We start from the raw sequence: 13,243 nt of genomic DNA, 5'->3' as shown, positions 1-13,243 counted from the left end.
GAAAGTTCAGTGCCAAGACACATCTGAGGTTGGGGAGGTTGTTGCCCGGGCTTTTGTCACTCAGTTATAGAATAAAGCCCTCTGAAAGTGAGGAGGATAAAAAGCTCTCTCTCTTTAACCCAAGTTTCTAGAAAATACCTTGATCTCCACTGCTAAGGCTATGCTGGCAGAATCAAAACCACCCCCTCCCGCAGGCTGGATTAAGGCCTTCACAAGCTAAGGTTTAGTGTAACATCTGGGGAATGAGCTGGGAGATGATGAGGGGGTTCGGTCCCCAGACGGACCCTGGTCCTAGGAGTCCTGCACCCCTGAGTTGGGATCGCTTCTAGCAGTTCCCGTGGGTCCGAGGGGCATGGGTTGGGGGGAGCAGGCTGCAGGGAGCGGGCAAGGCGGGGCCGAGAAGGTCGGAGCGCCAGGTTCGGTTGGGCTGGGCTCGAGGCAGGCAGGAGAGGGGCGGGGTCTGGCCCCCGCCGGCGGGTTGGGGGCGGGGGCGGGGTCCGGGCGGGGCGGGCCAGCACTTCCTCGGAGGCTTAGGGCCGCGCGCCCACTCGCCCACACAGTCTGTCGCAGCAGGCTACCTCTCGGCGGCTCTCTCGGCCCGCTCGGCCCGGCCCGCAGGTAGGAGCCGCGGGGCGATCGGCTCCGGGCCCCACCTACGCCCGCGCGCGCCTGGCTCCTGCCCCCGCTTCGAGGTGAGCGTCCCCTGCCCCGTTTTCCAGCTCTAGTACCCGCGCTGCGCTCGTGCCCGGGTGCTACCGGGGGCCCCTCGCCACTGTCTCCTCCTGGGACACCTCCAAGCACCCCGAGCTTGGGACCACGCGCACCAGCACGAACCTCGCCGCTCCGCGCCTCCGGGCCGGGAGGGGACCGCCAGAGTTGCAGGGGGAGGGGGACCAAATTTGAACTAGAAAAGCTAGGGAGATCAGGAGGATTGGAGAAACTGAGGCTCTTAGGAAGCCTGGTAGAACAGACAAGGACGCACGCCCCAGAAGGCTACAGGAACCATTCAAACTAGTGCAGAGAATGGACCGACAAAGTTCTCGAGGCGCTACGGGGATCCGGGTTCTATGAAGCATTTTAAGAAGCAAATGTATGACCCCAGGGAACTCATTGCTAGCGCCCTTCCCAGGGCCTTGGAGGGCCCGGAGGCTGAAGCTTGTTAGAGTAGTGCTAAATCTGCCTCCCTAAGGTCTAAAGTGACTTTTCAGAGTCTGAAACGCTGAGAGACCAAGACTTGGCTGCTGAGGGATAGAGAGTCCCCAGAGTGGGCCCACTGGGACACAGCCCCAGAGATACAGGGACACCCCAACCCAAACACAATGACCGCTGCCCAAGGGTGCTGAGAAGTGAAGACTAGAGTTCGCGGAAGAGAGACTCCTAGGTGCACTCACTGACAGCTGCCCCAGGCCTGAAAAGGTAGAGGCAAAGCTTGGGGGGAAATTGACTCCCAGCCAGCCCATCCCCCAGGAGACAGAGGACCTGAGGCTGTAAAACTGAGCTCAAGAAAGAGCCCCATGTACACACAGCCACTAAGACAGCGCCAATTTATTTTTAAACTCAAATCTTGGACGCTCTGCTTCAGCCCTGGGGGACTTGGGGGGTGAATGAAATGTTCCTCTCCTGTCCTCAGCAGCTGCTGGATCTGCTCCCTACACCCCCCCCCCTTTTCCCTAAACTGCTTTGACTTCCAGGCCCTGTGGGGAAGAGGGGCGGGAGAGAGTTTGGGGTTGGTGCCTGGTTGCAGGGTGGGGGGAGTGGGGGTGGTGTTAGTTTCTCCCCTTAAGTCTCCTGTCAAGGGGGAGGGGTCTGCTCTCATTCTGACTCACGGCTGTAGGGCCTGGCCAGGGTCCTCCTAGATTTTGGGGGTGTGCAAAAGGGTTGAGCAGTTGGCATGGGTAATTGGAAAGACTTCTGGGTGTCTTCCAATGGCAGGGTTGGCAGCTGGGGAGAAGAGCCAGCTCTAGTGTATCTCCTCTCTATGTCGTGTCTGTCAGTCTGTCGTGTCCATCCGTTCCCCCCCCCCATCACCCTAAAAGGCTGACTGCCCCTTCCACCACTGCCAAAGCATTTCTAGGCAGAGTTAGTTGCTGAGCCAGGCTAGGACACTTCTCCAATTCCTGAGCAGCCTTGGCCATCCATGCCTCTAGCCTGCCTGCCCTTGGTGTCTTGTGCTAAATTCTAATGAAGAAATGATATGAGCCGGGCGTTGGTGGCGCACGCCTTTAATCCCAGCACTCGGGAGGCAGAGGCAGGCGGATCTCTGTGAGTTCGAGACCAGCCTGGACTACCAAGCAAGTTCCAGGACAGCCTCCAAAGCCACAGAGAAACCCTGTCTCGAAAAACCAAAAAAAAAAAAAAAGAAAAGAAAAGAAAAGAAATGATATATTCTGTCCTGCCTGTCTTCGTGAGACATGATGCAGTGGTGGTGAGCTATATACGTCTTATGAATGACAAGACGTCATACAGTGTGAACACCTGTGAACTACCCATCTGTAAGATCTACGGTTTCTCTCCCTGGTGTCCAGCTGACTGGGTTATATCTACTGTTGACCCTAGTGGTCCCCTCAGCTAGATCCTAGACTTAGACTTCACTGAGCCTCTCTAAGTCACACCCTGGGCCAGCTCCTGCCTCAGGTCTTCCTGAGACCCACTGTCTGGGTCCAATAGGAGTGAGGGGCTTGTAGTGAAAAGTATAGTGACTACCATTTACCTGGGACTTACTATCAGCTAGATGCTTTAGAGGGATTATCGTTACCTCCCTCTCCTAGCCTGCCAGCAGTCCTGGGAGAGGGAGGTAATGTTATCTCATTTAACTAGATGGACTAGCCGTCTTGGGGCATGAAAAGTATATACCCAAGGTCACAGGATCCCAAGTCGGGTTTATATTTCATGACTGAAGCAAGCTGCTACACACTGAACATCATACAGAAAGGAGTCTTGTCATTCAGCTCCAGGAAGCTCACTGGTGTGTATGTACACCGTGTGTGTTTAGGCGTGTGTGCGCGCGCACACGAGTGTGTGTAAGTCTGGCGTAGAAATATGTGCATTAGTGGGAATAGCAGATGAGGGACATCTGGAAGATCCAGTGTCTCCTCTGAACCCTGCCTGCTACCAGCCAGGAAGGAATACAAGACTGGCTCCCCTGCTCATCCTTTCAGTCCTCCAGCCTTGTGAGGGAATGGGGAGAGGTTGAGGAGGAAGAGGAACAGGGATTGGGAGAGAAAGGTGGGCCTTGGTTGTGTCCTTCACTCTGTCCTTATTAGAAACGTAGATTAAGGGATTGGGGGATTTTGGGAAGGAAGCAGAAGGCACGCCCATGCCCTATTTGGGGTGCCTCATCTCAGCCTGATGACTGACTCTGAGGGGGTGGATCCAGGGCTAGCTTGGGCCTGGGAAGGTAGCTGCTTTTGCTGTGGCTGGCCAAGCCCGGAAGGAAGGAAAAGACCTAGGGCACTCCCCAGTGAACACATGGTCACAGGCCACCTGTATGGCTGTCTCTTGTCCAGTGGCTAGCAGCCCAAGCAACCCTCAGATGCTGGGCCAGAGGAAACCAGGATCTGAATGCCAGGGAGGGGCATGAGGAGGAGGGGGCTCTCTTCATCCTTCAGCATAACCCATACCCTGAGGACTCTCCACTCTGAAGACTTCAGCTTTGGTGGCCTGTGTCCTGCTTTGGGTGTGAATTCAGTGTCTCCCACTTTGTGGGAGGGAAAGTTCAAACTCATAAGCCGCAAAGAGGCAGGCCCTCCAGGTCTGAGACATCTGCCGCTGCCTCAAGTCTGAACTCTAAGGCAGACCAAGGTGTTCTGTGAGAATTTCCCGCTGTGTTTGCTGAGAAAGGCTTTTCCTTCATCTTAAGCCAGTACAGCCCTGGAGAAGGGGGTTGGTAGGTTCCTTTTGCACCCCTTTAACTTCCCCCAGTCTCCTTTGCAACAGTGACACCACCACCGCCTTCCTGTGGATCCTACGGGAGTCTTCCTCACTTCCCAGTCCTTTGAGAGTGTACTTCATAGTGCAGGGGGGCGGAGCTGGGGAGCTGTGACTTTGGGGCCCGGAGACTGGCATTGGCCAGCAGAAGAGACTGGGAACCCCACTTCCCTGCCCCCCATTCTTCTTGCTCCTGTTCCAGAGGCAGCTGTGTGGGTGACCTCATCCCGCAAACATGCTTTGTTCCTGAGAAAATGGAAAGTGTCTGAGGTTTGGTGGGGGGCTGGGTGTCTGCAGCAACAGCTCTCTGGGCTCCCCTTCTCTTACTCCCCATCAGGAAGGAGCCTGACTGGGACTCCAGGGTCTCCTGTTTGCTCACTTTTCCCTTCTCTGGCCTTAACCCCTGGGGAATCAGGAAACGTAGGCAGAGGCTGTCTGTCCAGATGCAAGAGAAGGACCTATCATGACCTGGGTCTTTGCAGAGCTACCCGCAGAGACACCTGGGGCGGGCGGGGGGGGGGGCATGGCGAGCTGCCCTCTTCCTGTGTCTCTACTTCCCTTCTGCATCCCCAGGCGTGTCAGTTTTCCCCTTTTTTCTCCCTCTGACTGGCAAAAAGCTGACATCTGGCCCTCTGCACTGCCACAGCTGCAGCAGATGTTGCAGCCGAGACTGCCCAGGCTGGTGTGACCAGAGACACAGCAGAAGTGGCAGGGGATGAGGCCGAGGGTCTAGCTGGGGAAGTTTGGCTGTGTCCAGCTTGCAGGGTTTCCTTCCTGCCTGAACCTAGGTTGAGCCTCCGTGCTTGCTTGGCTGATTCTCCAGGGAGGGGAGGCCCAACTTCTCACACGGCCCTCCACCATTCATCAGTCAAGCATCTCTCTAGCATTCCACTATTTCCTGCTTCGGTGGGGAGTTGTGGGGGTGGGGGGAACACAAGAGCCCACTCCACCCAAAGCTCCCCAGATCAGAACTCTGGATGAATGTCCCCCATGTCTAAACGCCTGTGGTCCCATCGCGGGAGTCAGGAGGTGAGAGTTCTGTCTATATACAGTAGGGTTGGTGGCCCCCTGTCCTGGCCTTTAGCACCCTAGGGACAGTACAGACAGTGGAAGCAAACCTCAGGCTGCAGCAGGAAATGAGTCACTGACCCAGGAAAAGCCCCCTCCCCCCAGATCAGCCAGGGCCTAGATAAGAAAACAACTTCTGCTTCCTGATTTTTTTTCCTGACCCCTTCCTATCCTCACGGTTAAATATAGCAATAAACACCCAAGATTCGAGCATGCACTGAACCTAAGACTCTTGGGTTCCCAGAGCAGTGTCGTCCCCCCCCCACCTCCGTCCCCACCTGCTTTGATCTCTTCTATGCCTCCTTTTTTTTTTTTTTTTTTGAATGCAAAGAGCTCTTGTCCTCTATGCTAGAGCCCTTCTAGGTGAACTCTGCCCCATCTTGTGTTCCTAACAGGGCTTACTCAGCATCACCACCATGAGCGAGGCATTTGACTGTGCAAAATGCAGTGAGTCCTTGTACGGCCGCAAGTACATCCAGACAGACAGTGGCCCCTACTGCGTTCCCTGCTATGACAACACCTTCGCCAACACCTGTGCAGAGTGCCAGCAGCTGATCGGGCATGATTCAAGGGTAAGAATCAGACCGAGCCGGGCGTTGGTGGCGCACGCCTTTAATCCCAGCAATAGGGAGACAGAGGCAGTCGGATCTCTGTGAGTTCAAGGCCACCCTGGTCTACTGAGCGAGTTCCAGGACAGCCTCCAAAACAATGCAGAGAAACCCTGTCTCGAAAAAAAAACCAAAAAAAAAAAAAAAAATCAGACCGGACCAGTGAGAGTCAGTGCAGACTGGTGGGAGGGGGCAAGGATAAATCTACCAAGCCCAGATGCCAGTGCCCCTGCTGTGTCTCCCAAAGGAACTGTTCTATGAGGATCGCCACTTCCATGAGGGCTGCTTCCGGTGCTGCCGCTGCCAGCGCTCCCTGGCTGATGAGCCCTTCACCTGCCAGGACAGTGAGCTTCTCTGTAACGACTGCTACTGCACAGCCTTCTCTTCACAGTGCTCAGCCTGTGGGGAGACTGTCATGCCCGGTATGTCCCAGGGCCTCATCCTGGGTTTGGGACCTGTCATCTGAGAAGGGTCTTTGCGTCTGTCTGTCTCATGTGCGTGAGGTTTGGTGTGGGTAGAGACCTAGGCATTTACATGTTCCTGGAACATGTATGGATCTGTTGTGCATGTATGCTCTTTGGAGCTTAATGCACACACGGATTAGCGCACCCAGCTCTGCACACAAAAGTTTGGTGGGTACCGAAACTGACAAGCTGGATGGAGGCTTAGTGTGTATTAGACCAGTAGGCCTAGTGAGCATCTAAGGACTTACCATGTGCATAGCGTTGACATACTTGATACACACATAGGCCTTAGCTTGTATGAAGACCTGCATGCTTGGTTCATGTAAGAGCTAAAGATATACTGAGCTTCTCAGGGTTGCTGCATTGAAGTTTTGTGTGCAGAGATCGAATTGTAGGCTGAAAATGTATGGTGTCATGTACTAAACCTGTCATTCCTAGGGCATTAGGCTTTGTGTAAGCAGAGTTACCTGGTTATTGGGAACTTGCCTGAGTGTTAAAACTGGTATTTCTGGACAGGTAGTAGTAGCACACACCTTTAATCTCAGCACATGAGAGGCTGAAGCAGGCTGTTACATGATGAAAACCTATCTCAAAAAAACATAAAAACAAAAAACCCTGGTATTTCTGATATATAATGAATTATTTAGCATGTACTGGAACAACATGTGTTTTTCACTTTTTTTTTTTTTTTTTTTTTTTTTTGGTTTTTCGAGACAGGTTTTCTCTGTATTGTTTTGAAGGCTGTCCTGGAACTAGCTCTGTAGACCAGGCTGGCCTCGAACTCAGAGATCCGCCTGTCTCTGCCTCCCTAGTGCTGGGATTAAAGGCGTGCACCACCAACGCCCCGCCCGTGTTTTACACTTTTACATAGAGGCTTGATGTATGTTAAGATAGTCCTACATGAGCCGGGCTTTGGTGGCAAATGTCTTTAATCCCATCACTCAGGAGGCAGAGGTAGGCAGATGTCTGAGTTCCAGGGCGGCCTGGTCCACAGAGCAAGTTCCAGGACAGGCTCCAAAACCTCACAGAAACCCTGTCTCCAAAAAATTAAAAGGGCCGGGCGTTGGTGGCGCACGCCTTTAATCCCAGCACTCGGGAGGCAGAGGCAGGCGGATCTCTGTGAGTTCGAGGCCAGCCTGGTCTACAGAGTGAGTTCCAGGACAGCCTCCAAAGCCACAGAGAAACCCTGTCTCAAAAAAAAAAAATTAAAAGGAAAAAAAAAGGTCCTGTGAGGGGCTTGGAAGGTTTAACATATGTGCTTAGCATGTGCTGAACCCTCATGTCCAGTTTGAGGGAAGAGGTTGGCATATGTAACATATATGGTGGGAGTCTTAGAACTCTACTACGTTATAGAAGCAGTGGGGACAGCTTGGGGAGTAGAATTGACAGTGACCCTCAGGAACTTGGGACAAAGACTCTAAGTGGGATTCCTGTTTCCCACAGGGTCCCGGAAGCTGGAGTATGGAGGCCAGACGTGGCATGAACATTGCTTCTTATGCAGTGGCTGTGAGCAGCCTCTAGGCTCCCGCTCCTTCGTGCCTGACAAGGGCGCTCACTACTGCGTGCCTTGCTATGAGAACAAGTTCGCTCCCCGGTGTGCCCGCTGCAGCAAGGTGGGGGCTGGGCCTGTGAGTTCAGGGTAAGACCTGTTGTGGGTGGGAATACTCACTCCCCTGCTGATGGGTGATGCCCCCACAGACGCTGACCCAGGGTGGAGTGACATATCGAGATCAACCCTGGCATCGAGAGTGCCTGGTCTGCACTGGGTGCCAGACCCCCCTGGCAGGACAGCAGTTCACATCTCGGGACGATGATCCCTACTGCGTGGCCTGTTTTGGAGAACTCTTTGCACCCAAGTGCAGCAGCTGCAAGCGCCCTATCACAGGTGGGAGCAGTGGCGAGGCCGCAGGTAAGAGTGTGGCTGTGCTCCTGGGTGAGGGGCAGCAGTGCCACCACCAGTCTGCAAAGCTAACCTCCACCTCTCCTCCAGGACCCGGTGGAGGCAAGTATGTGTCCTTCGAAGACCGACACTGGCACCACAGCTGCTTCTCCTGCGCCCGCTGCTCCACCTCCCTGGTGGGCCAAGGCTTCGTACCAGACGGAGACCAAGTTCTGTGCCAGGGCTGCAGCCAAGCAGGGCCCTGAGCCAAGGCTCCTGACTCTTCCCCTTTCCCAAGCCAAGGGTTCAAGACTATGGCGCCTTTTCTGAACCACTTTTGGAACCCAGCCCCTCCTTAGAATGGGCCTCCACCTGCCCCTGTGCAGTGTGGAGGCTTCAGGGTTCAGTCTCCTAAGTCCAGCATACCCAACTGGCACTCTCTGACCGAGGCCCCAAACCTGGGCTCTTGTGGGACACCCATGAACTTCAGTTCTCCAAGTCTGGACTCCAGAAATGAGTCTTCCCCTCTATACTTTTTTGGGTTCCCAGATCTAGCTTCTTCCCTAGATCAAGGCTCTAGACACCCCAGGCCCCCACCCACCCAAACCTGAACTCTGGGACCTAGGCCTCCTTAAATCTAGACTTACTATGGGTGCCTGAGAAATCCTAAGAGATAGATTGTACCCCAGTTTGACCTCACCCCCATCCCACCCGACTCCAGGCTGCAGCTGTCTGGATAGCAGATTAGGGGCTCCCTGGTTGGAGGGTCATAAGGTACAGGTTGCTGTCCATCTGTGAGTACCATTTCATTTCAACTCCATGTTGCCCAGAGATAGGCAGGAGGGGGGTGGCTTACCCCACTTCCAGATTCTGCAATAAAACAGTGTGAGGGAGCACAGGCCCTCGTGTATTTGTTGGGAGGGTGAAGGAAGGTTCCTTGGATGAGTCAGGCTTTTGTAAGCCTCCTAGTGGGCGGGCCTTGGGGTGGGGATTCTCGCCCCAGGAAGAGGATCCCCTTTGGCAGCCACACTAGTTGCTCTCTAGCTTGGCCAGTCTCCAAACTGCTGGCGGAGGGCTTTTTCCTATGGGAGGGAGGGAGGGATTGGGAGAAGTGCCAAACCGAGCCGAACGGCAGTGGGTTTCTTGGTCTGATACACATCTTCCCCCACCCCCAACAACCCTGCCCCAACCCGACATACAAGCACGGAGTTCAGATCCCCAGTTGGGCCCAGACCCTCAACCTCCTTCCCCCTCTACCCAAGAATTAGTGGGGGTGGCTCAGGATCCGCTCACGGCCGCACGTTTTTTTTGCCAAAAAAGGCAAGGATGCAGCTGCACGCGCAGGGGAACATCTGGATCCGATTCCCAGCATGAATGGGTCATGGCCCCGCCTCTCGTGATTCACTGGCGGGGGCGGGAGTTAGCCGCCGGAGGGGCTGTCCCCCGAAGTGGGGCGATGGGGTGGAGCACTCTCCTGCTGGACGCTTAAGTCTGGGCTTGGCCCCTGGCCGCTGTCTCCGCGGTGGGACTGTGGCGGCAGGTACGCGCCCCGGTGGCTACAGCCGCCTCCGGAGGAGGAGACACGGATGGGGGCGGGGGCTGCCTATAGAGGAACCGTGAGAGTGTAGTATCTCAAGAAATACTCCCTAACCTAACCCTAAGCCGACCTTACTGCGGTTTCTCAGAGATGCAATCTCCCGGGTCGTCTGCCTAAAGTCGCAAAGACAGTCACCTGAAGATCAAGATTAATTCTTTGTACTGGCAGTGGCAGTGGTTGCACTTTACTGGGTGAGGAGGAACAAGTTCTTACTGGATAGCATAGCCCAGGCTGATTCTCCTGTCTGTCTTCAGAGACGTAGAGTGGAAGGTTGTGAGGCAACCATGCCGCTCGGCGGGTCCTTTTGTATTTTGTCCTTTTTGTTGTTGTTGTTGTTTTGGTTTTTTTTTTTTTTTTGATTTTTGTTTTTGCCCCGGAAACAAGAGTTTCTCTGTGCATCTCTGGTCCTGGAACTCCCTCTGTAGACCAGGCTGGCCTTGAACTCAGAAATTCATCTGCCTCTGTCCCAGAGTGCTGGGATTAAAGGAGTGTGTCACCATCGTCCAGTTTGTAGTTGACCTTTTTATTATACTTTGTAATTTTTAAAACTTTGCTTGCTGTGGCACAATGTAGAGGTCAGAGGATAACTGAAGGGAGTCAGTTCTCTCCGCCATGTGGGGGACTTAAGACTCCGGTGGCTTGATGGCCACCACCTTTCGGTGCAGCCGTGCCAACATCACCAGAGCCATAATGCCAGCCTGGCTGCCTGCCCAGCATTTTCAACAAACTTTTTTTTGTTTTTTGTTTTTTTGTTTTTACAAGACAGGGTCTTTCTGTATTGTTTTAGAGGCTGTCGGACCAGCCCGGCCTGGAACTCACAGAGATCCGCCCGCCTCTGCCTCCCGAGTGCTGGGATTAAAGGCGTGAGCCACCACCGCCCAGCATTTTCAACAAACTTTTATGAAAGCTCACCATACATGCTTATAACAGTTGTAGGCCTACGTTTTTCTCTTCACTCTCGCACCAGCCAGAGAACTGCCAGTCTTACCCACCTGCCTCCTCGGCTTCCTGCGCTCGCAACCCTTGCTACAAGTTCAATAAACACTAGTGGAGGCAGAGCAGTCTAAGCATAGAGAATAGCTGGGGAAAGGCCCAGAGGCCTAAAGACATACGCTGGGTTGAGGAAGCATAAGTAATTCATTACAGAGGGAGTGCCAAGCTGCTAAAATGGCAGGCAGAGCCGGGGTAGTCCAAAGTAAGGTGCCAACTTAAACAGACCTCACCCTACTGGTGAGCAGCCCTTGGAAATGTTGAAGCGGGGGCATTCGAGGGTCAGTGTGAGAAGGATCATTCTGGCTGTGTCTGAATAATGGATTAGCAGTAAAGTGAGCAGGCTGATCAGAACACTGGAGGAGTGGGCCAGGAATGGTCATGAGACTTGTGGCAGCAGCAAGGGGAAGGTGGGGCCTGGTGACAGCTTTGGAGGCAGTGTGCAGTGAGTGTGTACAGTGTGCAGTGAGTGTGTACAGTAGCATTTAAGGGAGACCTCAGATAGGAGGCAGAGTGGGAACAGCGTGACTGAGGTCCCCTGCTCACCTCAGACAAAGAGACTCAGCTGTAAATGATTTCATTTATCTCAGTATGAACACTTTCCAGATTCAACATCTTATTTTGAAACTAACATAGTGGACTAGAGAGATGGCTCAGCAGTTAAGAGCACTGGCTGCTCTTCCAGAGGACACCAGTTCAATTCCCAGCACCCACATGGCAGCTCACAACTGTCTATAACAACTGTTCCGGGGATCCGACACCCTCATACAGATATACATGCAGGCAAAACATCAATGTACATAAAATACAAATAAAAAAAGAAACTAACTTAGTAACACCTGCTTGGCACATGCCTATAATCCCAGCACTTGGGTGTGGATAGAAGTTCAGGATAACCTTTGGCTACATAATGAATTTGGGCTACCTGAGGGCCCTGTCTCAAAAAAAAAAAAAAAGAAAGAAAGAAAAGAAAAGTACATGTACATTAAACATTAAAGAAAAAGAAGGGATGCTGTATCTTGAGAATAAATAAATATGTCAAGGAACTGGGGGATTTTTTTTTAACAAAGCACTTTTTTTTTAAATAAAGCATAAGGCTGGTCTCGAACTCACAGAGATCCACCTGCCTCTGCCTCCCAAGTGCTGGGAATAAAGGTGTCCACCACTACCGCCCTGCTTGTTTGTTTTAAGGATTTCACTTTGCAGCTGTGGTTGGTCTGGAATTCACTATGTAGACCAGGCTGGCCTTGACCTCAGAGTTCTACCTGCCTCTGCCAGCTGGTTTATTTTATTTATTTATTTTTAGTTTTAGAGACAGGGTTTCTTATGTAGCCCTGGCTGGTTTTTTTTTTTGTTTGTTTGTTTGTTTGTTTTTATTTCACCTATATACTAGGTGCTTTGCCTACATGCATGCAGTGCTCATAGGAGCCAGAAGAGGGCATTGGATCCTCTAGAACTGGAGTTACACACAGTTATTAGCGGCCATATGGGTAGGTACTGGGAAAAGAATGTAGGTCCCCTAGAAGAACAACCAGTACTCTTTGTTTGTTTGTTTGTTTGTTTGATACAGAGTTTCTCTGTATAGCTTTGAAGCCTGTCCTGGAACTAGCTCTTGTAGATGAAGCTGGTCTCGAACTCACAGAGATCCACTTGCCCCTGCCTCCCAAGTGCTGGGATTAAAAGAGTGAGCCACCACTGCCCAGCTGCAACCGGTACTCTTAAGTGCTGATCAATCTCTCCAGCCCCCCAGATGTTTTTAAACAGAGGATTTATTGAGGTTATAATTTAGATACCATTCACTTCAAGTGCTACAACTCAATTTCATTTTAGCAAAGTTGATAGAGTTGTACAGCTATTGCCACCCTCAAAAGGATTCCTTCTGCTCATTTCAAGTCACTTCTTATCCAAAGCAACCTTTCTCTCATCCCTTTGTTTCCATGAATTTGCTGATCCCAACATTTCATCTGAACGCTGTTTCTGCTTGTTTTGTTTCTGGTTTTCCAAGACAGGGTTTCTCTGTGTAGCTCTGGCTGTCCTGGAACTTGCTCTGTAGTCTAAGCTGGTCTCCAACTCAGAAATCCATCTGCTTCTGCCTCCCTAGTGCCTGAATTAAGAGCTTTTTGCCACCACCACATGGATGTTTATTGTTTTGGGAAATGCTCTTACTACATTGTGTAGACTGAGCTTGAACTTGCTCCCTCCGAGCCTCCGGATGACAGGTGTGAGCCACTCTACTTGGCTCCAACCCTGTTCCCAGTACATTCTAGACAAGCTCTTTATACTGACTCAGATCTCAAGTCCTAATCTGTTTGTTTGTGTTTCCTGAGTCCCAGTCTCTCCATGTAGTCCTGGCTGTTTTGTAACTCACTATGTAGACCAGGCTGGCCTAGAACTCACAGAGATCTGTGTGCCTCTGCTTCTGGAGTGCTGTTAATCTTTTTTGCTTCTTCCTCTTCCTCCTCCTTTTAAGAAAGGCAGCCTAAATCTCATTTCCTAAGCCATACAGTGGCCAGGTCTTGTGACTCATACCTGTAACCCCAGCACATGGTAAGCAGAGGCAGAAGAATTAAGGATAAAGAGAATCAGAGGTCAGCCTGTACTGAATAGCAAGCATTTCATTGCTTGAATATACCACATTTTACTTAAAGAGCCCTCTACTGATAAAGGTTGTTTCCACATAGGAGTTTTGTTAACAAAACCGCCACCATCC

At 52.2% G+C, this 13,243-nt stretch overlaps 1 protein-coding gene across 1 annotated transcript; it reads left to right on the top strand.

Annotated features, from left to right (window-relative positions):
- Nucleotides 1–534: 534 nt before the first annotated feature.
- Fhl3 (four and a half LIM domains 3) lies at nt 535–8,839 on the top strand. The gene is made up of 6 exons (XM_040756679.1): nt 535–692; nt 5,391–5,567; nt 5,851–6,025; nt 7,511–7,680; nt 7,766–7,976; nt 8,058–8,839. The coding sequence occupies exons 2-6, from the start codon at nt 5,412–5,414 to the stop codon at nt 8,210–8,212; spliced, it is 867 nt and encodes a 288-aa protein (XP_040612613.1). The 5' UTR covers nt 535–692; nt 5,391–5,411; the 3' UTR covers nt 8,213–8,839.
- Nucleotides 8,840–13,243: the final 4,404 nt, after the last annotated feature.

The sequence above is a fragment of the Mesocricetus auratus genome, unplaced genomic scaffold, assembly GCF_017639785.1.
Source record: "Mesocricetus auratus isolate SY011 unplaced genomic scaffold, BCM_Maur_2.0 Super-Scaffold_100014, whole genome shotgun sequence".
NCBI classification, from domain to species: domain Eukaryota; kingdom Metazoa; phylum Chordata; class Mammalia; order Rodentia; family Cricetidae; genus Mesocricetus; species Mesocricetus auratus.
The sequence above is the reverse complement of the archived record's forward strand: the minus strand, read 5'-3'. Positions and strand labels throughout refer to the sequence as shown.

Coding starts and splice junctions, on each gene's coding strand:
- Fhl3 (XM_040756679.1), top strand. CDS start 5,412: ATGAGCGAGGCATTTGACTGTGCAAAATGCAGTGAGTCCTTGTACGGC. Junction 6,026..7,510: donor TGGGGAGACTGTCATGCCCG/GTATGTCCCAGG, acceptor TGTTTCCCACAG/GGTCCCGGAAGCTGGAGTAT. Junction 7,977..8,057: donor GAGCAGTGGCGAGGCCGCAG/GTAAGAGTGTGG, acceptor CCTCTCCTCCAG/GACCCGGTGGAGGCAAGTAT.